The 16473-nt window shown below is 39.7% G+C and overlaps 1 protein-coding gene across 2 annotated transcripts; it reads left to right on the plus strand.

The window, feature by feature from the left end:
* The first annotated feature begins 7 nt into the window (after positions 1-7).
* On the plus strand, positions 8-16076 carry ormdl1 (ORMDL sphingolipid biosynthesis regulator 1). 2 transcript variants are annotated; one of them, XM_038789159.1, is made up of 4 exons: positions 8-139; positions 5457-5638; positions 9844-9995; positions 13923-16076. In XM_038789159.1, exons 2-4 carry the CDS (start codon positions 5465-5467, stop codon positions 14056-14058), a joined length of 462 nt encoding a protein of 153 aa, XP_038645087.1. In that variant the 5' UTR covers positions 8-139; positions 5457-5464; the 3' UTR covers positions 14059-16076. The 2 variants fall into 2 exon arrangements, with proteins under 2 accessions (XP_038645087.1, XP_038645086.1); XM_038789158.1 differs by lacking the exon at positions 8-139 and adding an exon at positions 152-597.
* Positions 16077-16473: the final 397 nt, after the last annotated feature.

Genomic DNA, 16473 nt, shown 5'->3' on the forward strand with positions numbered 1-16473 from the left:
TGGTGGGTAGTCTCTGCTGTGACTGTCACTCAAAGTGCGTCACCGTGTTTCCGGTGCTGTGTCTGTTTCAATCTGGGACCATCCTGTCAGAGGGCTGGAGGCTCTAACCCCATTAAAGCAGCGCCTCAGCCAAAACTCGGTAAGGAAATCACTGGCGAAATGCTACCTTTGGCTTTTCCTTGCAATAGGTGGAGTGAAAACTGCCTTTGTGCCTTTGGAGATGTCTGAGTGCAGGGAGCTGCAGCTCTCTATTCTGGTCTTCCTCCTTCTCCTTTGTGGCCTAGCCCTACAAAGGCAGCCTCCCCCCTCTCAACACAAAGTGCTTGAGTAGGGTTAACACCACATGTTGCAATTTCCTTAGCGTTTTAACGGTTTTTAAATTTGTTTTGTTGACTTAGTTAATATTTAGCTAATAGGTTTGAGAAATTAGGCGACGCAGTCGTTCAGTGCACCGCAAGTGTTGTCACAATTCTCGATTGTAGGAGATGTGGTGGAATCTTTGTTACATTCCCCTCCTACAATAGTATCGAAAGTTGGTAGATATTGATCAAAACATCAGAATGCAGGGGATTTCCTCCCCGTTTAGATAGATTAAAGGTGAGCACAAATCTGCACAGATCTTATTTTGTTAATTGCCACCTTTTTGCCTCTGGTATTTTGAATCGATGTAAAATAGTCATAGTAAACCTTATTTCAGACTAACTGATTTTAAACAACGAATTGTTTTAAAGTGGTACATTGGTTGGTGTCAGCATGGTAGCATTGTGGATAGCACAATCGCTTCACAGCTCCAAAATTGCCCTTAGTGTTGTGTGGGGTTACTGGGTTATGGGGATAGGGTGGAGGTGTTAACCTTAGGTAGGGTGCTCTTTCCAGGAGCCGGTGCAGACTCGATGGGCTGAATGACCACCTTCTGCACTGTAAATTCTACGTAATCTAGTCTGGATTGAGTAGCATTTGAAACAACATTCACCAACAAATTGGAGTATTGGATGTAATGATAGCTATGGAATAATAGTAGCTATAACTGAGCTGTATACGTTTGGACAGAACTTGGAACTTACGATTCCTCACTATCTTCTTCCATCGGGCAGGAGATACAGAAGTCTGAGAACATGCACGAACAGACTCAAAAACCTGCTGTTACCAGACTCCTAAATGACCCTCTTTTTGGACTGACCTCATTAACACTGCACCCTGTATGCTTCATCCAATGCTGGTGCTTATGTAGTTACATGGTATACCTTGTGTTGCCCTATTATGTATTTTCATTTTTTCTTTTTTCTTCCCATGTACTTAATGATCTGTTGAGCTGCTTGCAGAAAAATACTTTTCACTGTACCTCGGTACACGTGACAATAAACAAATCCAATCCAATCTTTTATGAGATGAGGAAAAAGATTGTGTTAATACAGTGCTCCATCATAAAATTGGCCTGTGGATATCAAACAAAAACCAATATGGCTAATCTGATGAATGTAGAAATTTCAAATATATTCATTATACCCATTTGGTACGGGTTAAAAGTGGATTAGTGAGTGTGAGTGCTCCAGTAATATTTTTTAAACATCCTGATGGAAAGACAGCTAGGCATTGTGGCTACAAAAGTATCATTAAAGCATTGTAAAAGTAGTGGAATTTTGTTTATATAAAGGAGGTTCCCTGGGGAGTATATAATTGGAGACATTGTGTTTGGCTTTGGGAAGATTATGTAGTTAATGGGAGGAGCCAGGGGCTGAAGCAGTCAGATGTTGAGTTTAGTTAAAGATTGAGATGTGAACAGACCAGCTTCTCTCAAAACAGTTTAGTTTAGATTTTGTCTGTGAACAGGAGTTTTGAAAAGGCTGCCAGTTTAAACAGTAGTCCAACTGTTTCATGACTGAATTGATCTCTCTCCACTCAGTCTTTTAAAAGGAACACTATTCAAAATTAGCCCTGTGTTTGCTAACTGCATTTAAAAGTGGATTTTGACCAAGATGAATTTTGCTTGAGTGGAGATAAACAATAGCAGTTAGGAGTGTTTCATTTCATTGTTAAGCATTGTTTAACAGGCGATTGTAAGTTATTTTCTTGTATGCTGATAAAGTTAGAGTAATACTGTGTTAGTAATAAAGTTTGTCTTAATATAACATCCCTATTTGTACGCGAAGTCACTCCTGGAGTGAATATCCTTCCCCCTCATTCTTACAAATTAAATATTGGGGGTTCTTTTGGTATCCAAGCCACTGTATGGGTCTGGTCCAGGTCGTAATTGAAAATCGGAAGGGAAATGTTACCATTTTTCATTTGCACTTCATGCAACAAAACATTGAAAATGAAATAGTGACTGAGGTCTGCATAGAAAAAAAGGCTTTTATAGTGTATTTCACAACTTCACAATAGCCCAAAGTACTTTACATTGTATGTAGGTAACTTGGCAATTTGTGTAGAGCAATGAGACGATCTGTTTTGTGATACTGATTTAAGGATGAATATTGGCCAAGACAACTGAGGGAACTCAATCTTTGAATAGTGCTATGATATCAGCTCTTACTTTAATGTCTGTGTCTTCCCACTGATGTGTCACTCCACATTACAAACTCAAGTCTCAGATGTGGGAATTGAACCTGCAAGCTGATTGGGAAATTAGAGTTCCATCACCGAGCCACGGCTCACAATTAGAATAAAATTAAGTGTTATGGCAGATTAACAGAACAATAAGGTCTGGTCATTTTAATTATATCCGTATAAAATGGAATAAAGATAATACATGTAAATGAATAATTAAGGAGCAGAAGCATATGTTGGTAGCTGAGGTAAAGTAGGAGGGTGCTAGAACATAAACACTAGAACAAAATTGTTAAACAGAATGAAAAGTTATTTTGGATTGCAGTGAGGATGGAGCATTGCTTGATTTTTTGGAAATAAAGTGGCGTAACCAGCTGCTTGGAAAGCAATTAGAAATAGCAATTGCAACATATTGGATTCAATGTAAAATTGAAAAAGGGATGGAGCAAGTCAGGAGTGCCATTCTGGGAAAGGGAAAAGTGATTTAATTGGTTAGAACGGTTAGCAAATAGGTCAACTGAATAATGGTGGGAAATCATGGAACTGTTAGAGGACAGAAAGAGGCCGTTTGGCCAGTCCAGTCTGTGCTGCTTCTCTGCAAGAACAATCCAGCTAACCCCATTTCCCCCATCCTTCCTCGTAGCCCTTCGCATTATTTCCTTCATTTACTTATCCAATTCCCATTTGAAAGCCACGACTGAATCTGCCTCTACCACATCAGGCAGTGCACCCAGATTATAATCATTCGCTGCATTAGAAGAAATTCCCCAAGATGCTATTTTACCGATCACCTCAGATCTCTGTCCTCTGGTTCACGACGCTCCCACCGTCTCTCCATCTATCTGTCTAGACACCTATGATTTTGAACACTTCTATGAAATCTCCTCTCAGTCTCCTCTTCCCTAAGGAGAGCAACTCCAGTTTCTCCAGCCTATCCATTATAGTGAAGTCCCTCATCCCCAGAACAATTCTATTAAAGTTTTTCTGCACTCCTCTTCATTAAGTAACCTCCTTCCTAAAGTACAATGCCTGGAATTGGGAACCTAATTCCAATTGTGGCTGTACTACTGTTGATACATTTCACCAATAGCTTCCTTTCCTTTGTACTCTTATGCCCCTGCTTATGAAGACAATTAACCCAAATGTTTTTTTTATTACTTTCTCTTTGCCATCTTCTACTATTTATGCAATAGGCTCTCTGGTTCTATATATGCTTTAGAATTATACTCTTCCGTTTTATGTTGTCTCTCCTTGCTCTTCCTACCATAATGTATCATTTTGCACTTCTCTGCATTAAATTTCACTGGCCAAATATCTGTCTAATCAACCAGTCGATGTCCTCTTGAAGCAGGTCACCACCCTTCTCACAGTTCACCAACTTCCAAGTTTTATACACTTTACAATTTTGAAATTGTGCCCTTTCTACCCAAGACATTAACATATATCACGAACGGCAGTGGTCCTACCACCCCTGGGGAGTACTAAATACCTTGCTACAGTCCAAACGGTTACCATTACTCAGTTTTCTATCACCCGGTACCTTTATTTCCGTGCAATCACTGCCCATTTTAATCCATGAGCTTCAATTTTGCTGACAGGTTTATTATGTGGCACTTTATCAAACACCTTTTGGGGCGGTACTGTAGCACAGTGTGTAGCACTGTTGCTTCACAGCACCAGGGTCCCAGTTTCGATTCCTGGCTTGGGTCACTGTCTGTGTGGAATCTGCACGTTCTTGCTGTGTCTGCGTGGGTTTCTTCCGGGTGCTCCGGTTTCCTCCCACAAGTCCCGAAATACGTGCTGTTAGGTGAATTGGACATTCTGAATTCTCCCTCAGTGTACCCGAACAGTCGCCAGAATGTGGCGATGAGGGGCTTTTCACAGTAACTTCATTGCATTGTTAATGTATGCCTACTTGTGACAATAAAGATTTTTTTTTTAAAGTGCATGTACACATCCAACAGCATTGCCTTCATCATCCCTCTGTTACTGGCAAATCTTTAAAGGTGAGATGGACAGAGTGCAAAACAAATGTATTTTTAGAAGGCAAAAATGGAATCAGGACAGGATTTCCATAGAACAAGACAAACCCAGGATTTTGACAGGGCTATACTCAAGATTTTGAGGGCCATAGAAATTATTATAGGGCTGTGAAATAACAGGGCAAATAAAAGTAACAGATGATGGGTTTTATAAACATATTTATATTATAACGCTATTAAAATATTGCTGAAGTATTTTATTTTTATTTCTATGCTAAACATATATTACATTTGCATTCATTGATTTTGGGGTGAAGATGGTGGTGTGGTAGTACAGTTAATAATGCAGCGGCCCAGGCTAATGTTCTAGGAACACGGGTTCATATCCCATCAGGGCAGCTGGTGAAATTTAAATTAAATTTTAAAAACCTGAAATTGAAAACAAGTCTCCGTAATGGTAACCATGAAACTATAATCTATTGTCATTAAAAAAACATCTGATTCACCAATACCTTTTCAGGGAGGAAATTTGCCTTCGGGGAGGAAATCTGCTTTCCTTACCTGGTCTGACCTACATGTGACTCCAGATCCACAGTAACATGGTTGACTTAAAATTGCCCTCTGAAAGGGCCAGCAAGCCTCTCAGTTCAAGCACTATTAGGGATGGGGACGGATGCTAGTCTTAAAAGTGACACCCACATCCCATAAAAGAAAAAAAAAGAAAAATGAAAGCAGACTGGAAGAAAACGGGTGTGGGAGAAATGATAGCAATTGAGTTAGGTGTATCATAAAGAGTACCATCTTTTTAAATCATTGTCTAACCAATGAGGAGCTTTCAACAGATCTTATTTTCATTTGATTCAAAAAATTAAATGCTTGACTCCAAGGAGGCACATATGTAAATTCTTTTTTTCTTAATCCTCGCAGGTAAAAAGATGAATGTTGGTGTTGCGCACAGTGAAGTGAATCCCAACACCAGAGTAATGAACAGCCGTGGAATATGGCTGACATATGCACTTGGTGTTGGGATGCTTCATATAGTGCTCTTGAGCATCCCCTTCTTCACTGTTCCTGTTGTGTGGACTTTAACAAATGTAATTCACAACTTGGTGAGTAACTGACCATTTAGACTGCCACTGTTTGCTGTTTTATATAGCCCGTTGCATTTTCTGCAAAAATCGTTTCATACAAATTATTGCAGTCATCAAAGAATCAATTACTAACAGACCTATGCAATGAGTGTTTCCTGCAAGGTTGATTAGAAAACGGTTTTGGATTTTTAATTAGAAATTGCTTTTTCGATATCACAACTGCTTTCATTGTATTTCAGGGTTGTAAACCAAAACTTGCACTGTATGACAGGTACTTGGAATGCACTTAATCTGCTTTTGAGCATTGTCCTAAATGTCAGGTTGCTTTCTAACTATCAAAAAATGCAGGAGAAAGTAGGTGCTTGCTATTTTAATCAAATGTTTTAATGATCTGCAACTAAGGTCACAAAAAGAATTCACAGCAATTCTATGTTTGAACAACTATGTTTGAACTTAGTTACCTTTTTTCCATTATTATTGTACTTGGGAAGCAGCGATCACCTTTTAAAAAGAACAATGAACAGCAGGTGGGGATAATGTAGATAGTTACCTTCAAATTAATCCAATATCTCCAGCCAAATGTGATTGTTATAGAGGTCCCATAGGTATTATGCAGTTAGAGATAAATAACGGAGCCATTTTATTTTTTGCAGTTTTGGATGAATTTTAAATATACAGTCGGAATAATTCATTAATGGGCAGAAATAAAGTGTGTTTATTATTTTGCAATGTTTGCTGGAGGCTTTACATTCCATCAAATGTTGGTTTTAAATTCTTGTGCTAAAGTTGGAAATACTAGTCTCCGTTACATTTCTAACTACTTAGCTAGGATAAGCACCCTGGAATTAAAGCTATAGTAGAAGTTGGCATTGAGTGGAAATGACAGGACGTTTTGATTAGTAAAGAAAAAAATGTGCTAATTTAACCTGGCAGCAACTGCATTTTATTGTCTAGACAGCGAGAAAGGGGCCACAATCTACATCAAGGAACGTACAGGATAGGATAATGCAAAAAAGAGGAGCTAATGGCTGATGCCAAGAACTCAATATTTCAAAAAGTCTGGAGGAGTATAGAAAGTGCAGGGGTGAAATTAATAAAGAAAGTTTGTGCAACAAAGATGGCATCAAAAAATATTGGCAAGTGAAATAAAGGAAAACCCAAAGATGTTTTAAGTAAACAAGTGTCTTTAAGGCAGAGATAGATTCTTGATTAATTAGGGGATATGGGGTTATGAGGAGGCGGTAGGAGAATGGGGATGAGAAACATATCAGCCATTATTGAATGGGAGAACAGACTCGATGGACCGAATGGCCTAATTCTCCTATAACTTATGATGTTATAAAGAACAGTAAGCTAACTAAAGAAAGAGTAGGGCCAGTTGGAGATCAAAAGATAACCGGTTTGTGGAGGCAGAAGACTTGGATATGGTTTGTAATGAACGTTTTTGCCTGTCTTCACAAGAGCGGGGGAGAATGCAGATTTTATAGAGGATGAAGAGTCTAAAATGGGATAAGCATAGTAAAAGGAGTTCAGCATCTTTGGAAGTGGATGAGTTTGTCAAGCCTGGATGAACTGTAACCCTGGTTGTTAAAAGAAGCTGGGGAAGTAGTAGCAGAGGCTCTGACCATCATTTGCCAATATTCTCTGGCTATAGGCAAGGTGCTAGAAAGGGATTAGTGATGTACCATTCAAAAAAGGAGGAAGGGGTAGACACTAGGCCTAAACCCGGTGGGCAAATATTTGAAAATATTCGGATACACTATTTATCATCAATTTCGAAAGACACACGGGCAGCACGGTGGCGCCGTGGGTTAGCCCTGCTGTCTCACGGCGCTGAGGTCCCAGGTTCGATCCTGGCTCTGGGTCACTGTCCATGTGGAGTTTGCAAATTCTCCCAGTGTTTGCGTGGGTTTCGCCTCCACAACCCAAAAGATGTGCAGGTTAGGTGAATTGGCCACGCTAAATTGCCCCGAATTGGAAAAATAAATTGTGTACTCTAAATTTATTTTTAAAAAAGAAAGACACACAACTAGTCAAGAGAGTCTGCATAGATTTGTTGAGCAACGCTTGCATCTGACTAATTTGACTTCATTTTTTTGTGTAGGTAAGGAGGATTGATTGTAGCAAATTTGATGCAGATGGATTTTAGGAAGGTTTTTGATTAGATCCCATGTGACAGACTTGTCAGAAAATCAAAACCCGACTGTGTTTAAGGGAAGGTGGCAATTTGGATATAAAATTGGCTCGTTGACCATTATGCTTTTCTCCTGTCAATAGCTGCTTTTGTGACCAGAAGGCTGTTCCCAGTGGGATTCTGCCAGGCTCAGATCTAGGTCCTTTGCTTTTCATGGTATATATCAATAATTTAGACTTAAATGTAGGGGAATTCATCTCTACACTCTCCACTACCGTACCTTGCTCTCCCCCTTCTTGAAACCTACCTTTTTCATAGAATCATAGAACTTACAGTGCAGAGGGAGGCCATTTGGCCCACTGAGTCTGCACCGGCCCTTGGAGACAGCACCCTACTTGAGTCCTTCTTAAGCCCACACCTCCACCCTATCCCCGTAACGCAGTAACCCCACCTTACCTTTTTGGACACCAAGGACAATTTAGCATGGCCAATTCACCTAATCTGCACATCTTTGGACTGTGGGAGGAAACCGGAGCACCTGGAGGAAACCCATGTAGACACGGAGAACGTGCAGACTCCACACACACAGTGACCCAAGTCGGGAATCAAACCTGGGACTCTGGAGCTGTGAAACAATTGTGCTAACCACTGTGCTACCGTACTGCTTTTGACTAAGCTTTTTGTCATCTGACCAAATATAATCTTGTGTGGCTCAATATCATACATTCACTTATGTTCCTTCAGAATGCCTTCGAATGTTTCATTGTATTGAAGTCACTATGCAAATATTTATGTCACCAGGACTGGAAAAAAAATTAGCTGTGTTAAGATTGGATCGACTGAGATTATTTTCCTTGGACCTGTACAAAATTGATGGACCTTCATAGAGTAGATCTAAAGGACCTGTTTCCCTTAATAGGGGTCAGTACCTAGGGGACATAGATTCCAGGTAATTGATAGGAAGATTAGAAAAGAGTTGGGGATTCAACCTGTTAAGAGAAATTTACATTAGAGGTTATTCATTTAATCTATTTATTTTATTATGTTTCATTATTAGCTTATGCCTGCAATAGTGTGGACTGCTGAGTCATTTGACACTAGCTTATGCCTGCAATAGTGTGGACTGACAACCACGGCAATCTAATTCCGCAATGACCTGATAAGTAGAGTTAGTGGCGAGTCATTCTCTAACTGACCTACTAACACATCTGCAATGTTCCGATTAATTGCTGAGTCATTCTGTAGCTGACAAACTGACCGTTAACTTTTGAGACACCTGTTATCCTCGTAATTGTGAACAAAGAGTTGCGAGCATTAGATAACAAATGGTTTCAGAGGAATGTGACTGGAAGCTAATTGTTGCTAGGGGGGCCTAATTGGCCATGTATGTAACCCCCCAAGCTAATTAGGAACTAACCCATGTACATGCATAAAAGAGGCTAATAGACATTGTACAATTGAGAAGGTGACCACGAGCACTGCGGAGTGCCTGGCTTTCTCCCAAAAGCCTTTGCCAATAAATTGACTTGACTCAACTTTTTGGTGTGAATAAGTTATTTTCCACTTCAATTGGCAACAAGATGGGTTTCTGTCTCCGGACTAAAGCGGCTGGCCACCCCTTTGAGAGAGCCGGGACAGAATAACCAAACAGTGGTAAAGACTTGAGTCAATTCATAAAAGGTTCAGTGACTGAGAGAATGATAACTGCCTGAGTTAAGGATGGTTGTGGTTTGGTACTGTGTGGAGTTTGCACATTCTCCCTGTGTCTGCGTGGGTTTCACCCCCACAACCCAAAGATGTGCTGGTTAGGTGGATTGACCACGCTAAATTGCCCCTTAATTGGAAAATAATAATACAGTACTCTAAATTTGTTTTTTAAAAACTTTACTTTCAAAGATTCTTTTAACATCTAATCTTTGCATCAAAGCATGTTAGGAAAAATTGCAATTGCTGTGGGAAGCCTTAATCCTTAGTTTCCTAATTTGGGCAAGGTTTGATTTTCCTGGGAGAACCATGTCCATTACTTTTGGTATTTGTTTCTGATTGGCGTGTGGTCATTTTATAATGTTATGCTTCCATTTATCTGCAGGGAATGTATGTGTTCTTGCATGCAGTCAAAGGAACACCCTTTGAAACACCTGATCAAGGGAAAGCAAGACTTCTGACACATTGGGAACAACTGGATTATGGAGTACAATTTACATCTTCTAGAAAATTCCTTACTATCTCACCAATTATTCTGTAAGAACCCACTTTGCTTAAGTAAATGCATATAAATCATAATTCGTATACCATCTTGTGCTGTTGTGATTGCACGGCTACATTAATGATACTGTTCTGAAATTGAGCACTGCATTGTAGATAACACCACAAAACGTCCTCAGATGGGTTGTGTTTTCTATGTGACTTTATTTTCAGAATAGAATTAAAGATGAATTCAGACATTACTAAACTTTCTACTTTCCTCTTGTGTGATTGCATCCAACTGCAAAGAGAAGTTGAATTGTTTTAATTAGCTAGAACTGTACTTGCAAATTTGAAGTTTGTAATCAAACAGCAAAGCAAATATGATGGGACCACACTGATATCAGAGTCTGATATGTTAGCTGCTTGTATGAACTGCTCGTAGGAGGCCTCAGTTAGCCCAGTTGGCTGTACGGCTAGGGTGTGATTAACACCAACACTGTGAGGTTTTGATTCCCATTCCGGCAGAAGTAGACCTGGGGCCTCCCTCCTCTCCCTATCCTCAATTAAAACACACAGCACTTTGCCATGGTTCGACAAATAATTGGCTGTTATACATTTTTTCATTGAAGCAAACCCACTCCAGACCTACAGTCCTGTTGAGCCCTGCGGCTTCCCTCTGTCTGCTCTTACTCTGCGCTATGTTTATCTCAGTCTCGCCTCTTTCCACAGTCTCTACACTTACGGCATGGGACTGTGATGTAATTGCAATTACGGAGACGTGTTAAAGGAGGGTCAGGACTGGCAGCTTCACGTTCCAGGATATTGTTTTAGACGGGACAGAGGGGAAATAAAAGAGGCGGAGGAGTTGCATTTCTGATTAAGGAGCAGATCACAGCTGTGTTGAGGGAGGACCCATTGGAGGGATCTTGTGGTGAGACATTATGGGTGGAGCTCAGGAATAAGAAAGATGAAATCTCAATGTTGGGATTGTACTATAGACCTCCCGGCAGCCGCAGGAGACAGGGACGTTTGTGTAGTCAGATACTGAAAAGATGTGAAACAAGCAGGGTAGTTGTGATGTGTGATTTTAACTTGTCCCATATTGACTGGGAATCCCTTACAGCCAGGGGCTCAGATGGAGAGCAATTTGTTAGATGTGTCCAGGAGGGCTTTTTGATACGGTATGTTGACAATCCAACCAGGGAGGGTGCCATTCTAGACTTGTTTGGGGAATGAGCCAGGCCAGGTGATTGATGTTTCAATGGAGAGCATATTGGGCTGAGCGAGTTTCTACGGACTTTATTAAGGCGTTTGACAAGGTCCCACATAGCAGACTGGTACAAAAACTAAAATCACATGGGATTTGGGGTGGGCTGGCTAGATGGATACAGAACTGGCTTGGTTATAGAAGACAGAGAGTAGCGGTGGGAGGGTGTTTTTCGTAATGGAAATCTGTAGCTAGTGGTGTTCTGCAGGGATTAGTGCTGGGACCTCTGTTATTTGTAATATATGTAGATCAGGGGTGGGCAAACTACGGCCCGCGGGCCGCATGCGGCCCGCCAAAGGTATTTCTGCGGCCCACCAAGTCATTAAAAAAAAAAAAATTTTTTTAAACAAATGTTTTTTGTTTTTTTAAAAAAAATTTTTAAGGTTAATGGGGGGGGGCTGTTGGGTTACTTACTGGTATAGGGTGGATACGTTGACTTTAGTAGGGTGATCATTGCTCGGCACAACGTCGAGGGCCGAAGGGCCTGTTCTGTGCTGTACTGTTCTATGTTCTATATGAGGCGCCCAGAATCATAACCGGGTGAAGTAATTATTTTACTTAATATACTATGCGGCCCTTTGTGAATTGTGAATTTCTGAATGTGGCCCTTGCACGGAAAAGTTTGCCCACCCCTGATGTAGATGATCTGGAAGAAAATGTGTGGTCTGATTAGTAAATTGGCGGATGACACGAGGATTGGCGGAGTTGCTGATAGTGCCGAGGATTGTCACAGGATACAAATGGATATAGATAGATTGGAGACTTGTGCACAGAAATGGCAGATGGAGTTTAATCCGGACAAATGCAAAGTGATACATTTTGGAGGATCAAATCTAGGTATGAATTATACTGTAAATGGCAGACCCCTTAGGAACATTAACATACAGAGAGATCTGGGCCTGCAGGTCCACGGTGCCCTAAAGGTGGCAACACAGGTGGCCTAGGTGATTAAGAAGGCAGATGGCTTGCTTGCATCAGTTGGGGCACTGAGTGCAAGAGTTGGGAAATCATGTTGCAGCTATATAAACCCTTGGTTAGGCCGCATTTGGAGTATTGCGTGCAGTTCTGGTCACCACATTTTCAGAAGGACGTGGAAGCTTTGGAGAGAGTGCAAAGAAAGTTCACCAGGATGTTGCCCGGTCTCGAGGGTGTTGGCTATGAGGAGAGGTTGAATAAACTATGATTGTTTTCACTGGAAAGACTGAGGCCGAGAGGAGACCTGATAGAGATCTACAGAATTATGAGAGACATAGACAAGGTGGACAGTTGGAAGCTTTTTCCAAGGCTGGAAGTTTCAATTACAAGGTGGCACAGACTCGAGGTGAGAGGGGGAAAGTTTAAGGGAGATGTGTGTGGCAGTTTTTCACGCAGAGAGTGGTGGGTGCATTGTATGTGCTGCCAGAGGATGTGGTGGAGGCAGGCACATTAGCAACATTTAAGAGGCATTTGGATGGGTACATGAATAGGGAGGAAACAGAGGGATATGGACCGAGTCAGAGCAGAAGGTTTTTTTTAGGAATTGTGGTCGGCACAGTGTGGAAGGTCGAAGGGCCTGTTGCTGTGCTGTACTTTTCTTTGTTCTTTGAAATAACATTAAACTTGTAAACAGGCCAGCAGAACAAGTGAGTAAGCCAGACGTCTGGCTACTGACAATGTATTATAGAACAAAATGGAAGGAAAAGTGATGGAAATATTTTAATATCCAAATGAAAATTTTAGCAAATACAAGTAACGGCCTTTATATTCTACCTGTAATATACAAAAAAAAACAAGGTGCTTTGTAGATGGACCTAATGAAAATGCAACGGGAAGTCTAGAAAGACAAGATTAGGAGAAATTGTCAAATAACTGGCTGAAGAGGTGGAGTTTTATGTTTATTTAAAGAAGGTGCAAATGTTTCCAGGGGTAGGAAGGGGGTTCTTTGAGTAAGGCCCATACAGTTCAAAGCTCTGCACCAATCCAATGAAAGGAGGGGGTGATGTACAAAATGTCGAGTCACAGGAGCCAGATGTTTAGGTGGAATGTAAGGCTCGGGAAGGTTTCGGAGATGGGCTGGGTTAATATCGTGGAAAGATTAAAGACTTCGGATGAGGATTTTAAATGAGTTATTGAAGGACATTGGGGAACCAACTTGGTTCAAGAGGAATGAGCCATTAGAACTCAGTGCAGACTCGATATGAGCACAAACGTTTATGGAGAGTGGTGGATGAATGGCTATGGTTAAATCTGCAGGAGGTGAAGGCACATATCAGGGAATTGTAGACATAAAAGTATATTAAATTGATTTGCAACAATGATTCTTTCTGAAACTCACTCTGCCAAGGTTGAACCAGCCAGCACCATCAGCAATTTGGATTTTGGCCAGCTTAGTCAGAACATTAAATTTTGAAAAAGAATTTAATAAAATGCAATTCAAATGAAAGACGTATTGCAGCACAGTGGCTAGCTCAACGTTGAGCAGAGATTTGAGAGCAGGTCACTTTTCTCCTTCACTCTAAATAGCTAAATGATAAACAATGGAAATAAGAGAAATACTGAATTTAACAAATGCTTGCAATTTGTTTTTTAAATAGCTCATGGAGGTGCAGAATCCTATGAATAAGAATTATATTGGTATGAGGAGCAAAGGGCCTTTGTTAAATTATGTGAAATTACAAGAAACAATTGTTGAACTTTTCATTTGAGTTTGCTAAATTTGATTTTATTTCTTGCAGGTATTTCCTGGCCAGTTTTTACACTAAGTATGACCCAACACATTTTATTGTCAATACAGCATCTCTCTTGACGGTGTTGATTCCTAAGCTGCCTCAGCTACATGGAGTTCGGATCCTTGGAATAAACAAATACTAATTTGGATGTCATCACCCATGTTCCTACTAGCTTGTTATATTTACTGGGAAGACTTAAAGCTGGTAATCTGCTGTACTGTTAACTGTAACTAGAGTGTACTGAGCAGTCTATGTATGTCTTAATGCCATTTTCATTGTTTGTATCCATTTCAAAAAGGGATTTGTATTTTTGTTTTGTAAAAGGAGAAAAAAACAAATGAAATCTGGTAATTGGAGCATGTATAAATACTTAATATTGTAAAAAGCTTCCCACAAGAAACTGGGCAGGCCCAGCTCTGAAATTGGAAGGAGCTTTATTGTACTGAACAAATTGTGCACAGCTTTCTGAAGATGGCACAAGTGTATTAAAGAAAGGAGCTGCGTAGAAGTACAGCAACCTGAGAGACTCAAAAGAGTGAAAAGCTTGTTCATTTACCATTAGGTACAAAGGATTGAGTCACTACCATTATCAAGAGATGGTTGGCAGTTTGAGTTTTGAGTTTCTTTTTGTCATCTTAAGTCTTGATTAAAAGCACACTGTTGCTTCCGTTTTTTTCATTGAAGATTAAGAAAATTATGGTACAAGGGTAGATTTTGTGGAGAATCAAATTAAATGCTCAATATCTTGAGTTATTGTAATCCATTTTTAGGGTATTCCTAGTACGGTTTCTCTTTAAATGGCTTCACTTCTATCAATTATCCAAATGAAATACTTCATAGCTTGGAATATCCAGTAGGCTACATGCCTCTGTTCCATGCAATGTCACCTGACTATGTGTAGTCAGTATACAAAGTGATATTACATTGCACAGTTTCTTTATGTTTCATGTTGGAGGGAATTACTATGAAATTGTATTTCATAGAAAACTTGTGGTTGTGTATTTTGGCTGATGACATTTTAGATACCAATTGTTTCTCAGCTTTTCTGTACCACTGATCTATTTGATTTAGTTTCATTGGTGAGGTAAATATGTCAGTGTTCATTCATTTATAACTCATGCTAATTTCTCAATCTGTTGCTTCATTCAGGAAAATGTGTTGAGCAGGAGTCAACTAGCTTCATTTTTTTTTAAAGTTTGGACCGGTCGCCCCAGCTGCTCTTGCACAAATCTTGGCAGCTGGCTTGAGAGTGGCACTGGTAGAGTATTGAGATTTGGTTGTCTTCCTTCTCGGCCATGAATATTTTTCTTTCACAACTCCATAGCTCTTGGAGTTCCTGTAAGGAATTGTACAAGCAACCCAAAATCCTGACACATCAACTTGTGCTTGCTGACATATCAAAATCTTGCCGTCTGCCATTGCACGTTATCAGCAGCACAATCAATTGAGATTGGTTCAATATTCTGTATTAGGGTAAGTGTTTACCAGAAAAATTGCAAACATTACCCCAGACCACGCATTTGGTCCGTTTATTTGAACCTCCTTTTGTGAAACATGTGTGAGTAGAGCTTAGTATTGATTTTTTTAAAAATAAAAACAATTTTAAAAAAGCTTGAGACAATTGAGCTTTCTACTAGTATTTCCAAAAAAGAACATCTGTATGTTCCTTCTATGCAATTAAAACAACTTTGGGGAAAAATTAATTCTTTATAAACAATAAAACTGTTTTGACTTTATAGTATTGTGACTGATGTTTATTTTGAAATTGTAATGATTACTTAATTAAGGCTGCATTTTGAATTAATGCTGCATTTTGAATGGTGACTGTCTCCATTTAAAATTGAAAAAGCAACATGAACTGGCATAATGTTAAATGCTAAAGTAAAGGAGAGAAATGTATATTTTGCTGTAATCCATTGTTTTGTTGTATAAATTTATTTTTGTATTTGATATTGCTTTTTTCCCTTAATTTATTCAGGGTGCTGTTCTGTTCCAACCTCCTGGCATTTCTAACTATCCTGTAACTTTGTTCACATGCAGAAAAATGATGTTGATGTTAAATTCAGATGGTGGTATAGAACAATTGCCTATACAGTATAACTGTGATAACTTTGAAAATAGTAGCAGAAAGGCAATTATTAAAAAATATTCAAGAGCCAACCCCTGTACTTATGGTGTCTATTCATCTGCTAAACTCTTTCTTTACAGTCATCAGACTTTGTACTCCACTTTTATTACAGCGTATTCAGATTGACTTAATTTCACTGTATAGCCGAGTAACATTTCTTACAAATACAAGAACCATTTCCATAAGGGTCAGTTTATATTTTCATGGGAAGCTCCTTTGTGTTTTCTCCAAGTTGGAAATTTTATAACCTTTGATGCAGGCCAGATACCCAAGAAAAAAAAGACACTTTAATGCAATTGGATCCTAGACATTGCTAAAGAGGAAATTGTTTTTCCAGTTTCTGGCCTGCACTCAAGTTATCTACCTTTCCCACTGGGCAGTGAAAATCAAGATTGTTTGTCCCTTAATTTACACAATGTGTTTCCAAGA

Source organism: Scyliorhinus canicula, chromosome 2 (assembly GCF_902713615.1).
Source record: "Scyliorhinus canicula chromosome 2, sScyCan1.1, whole genome shotgun sequence".
NCBI lineage: Eukaryota > Metazoa > Chordata > Chondrichthyes > Carcharhiniformes > Scyliorhinidae > Scyliorhinus > Scyliorhinus canicula.

Bases quoted from the DNA above. Each gene is read 5' to 3' on its own strand.
- ormdl1 (XM_038789159.1), top strand. From the start codon at position 5,465: ATGAATGTTGGTGTTGCGCACAGTGAAGTGAATCCCAACACCAGAGTA. The intron at 5,639-9,843 runs GTGAGTAACTGA...ATTTATCTGCAG, and splicing joins CAAATGTAATTCACAACTTG to GGAATGTATGTGTTCTTGCA. The intron at 9,996-13,922 runs GTAAGAACCCAC...TATTTCTTGCAG, and splicing joins ACTATCTCACCAATTATTCT to GTATTTCCTGGCCAGTTTTT.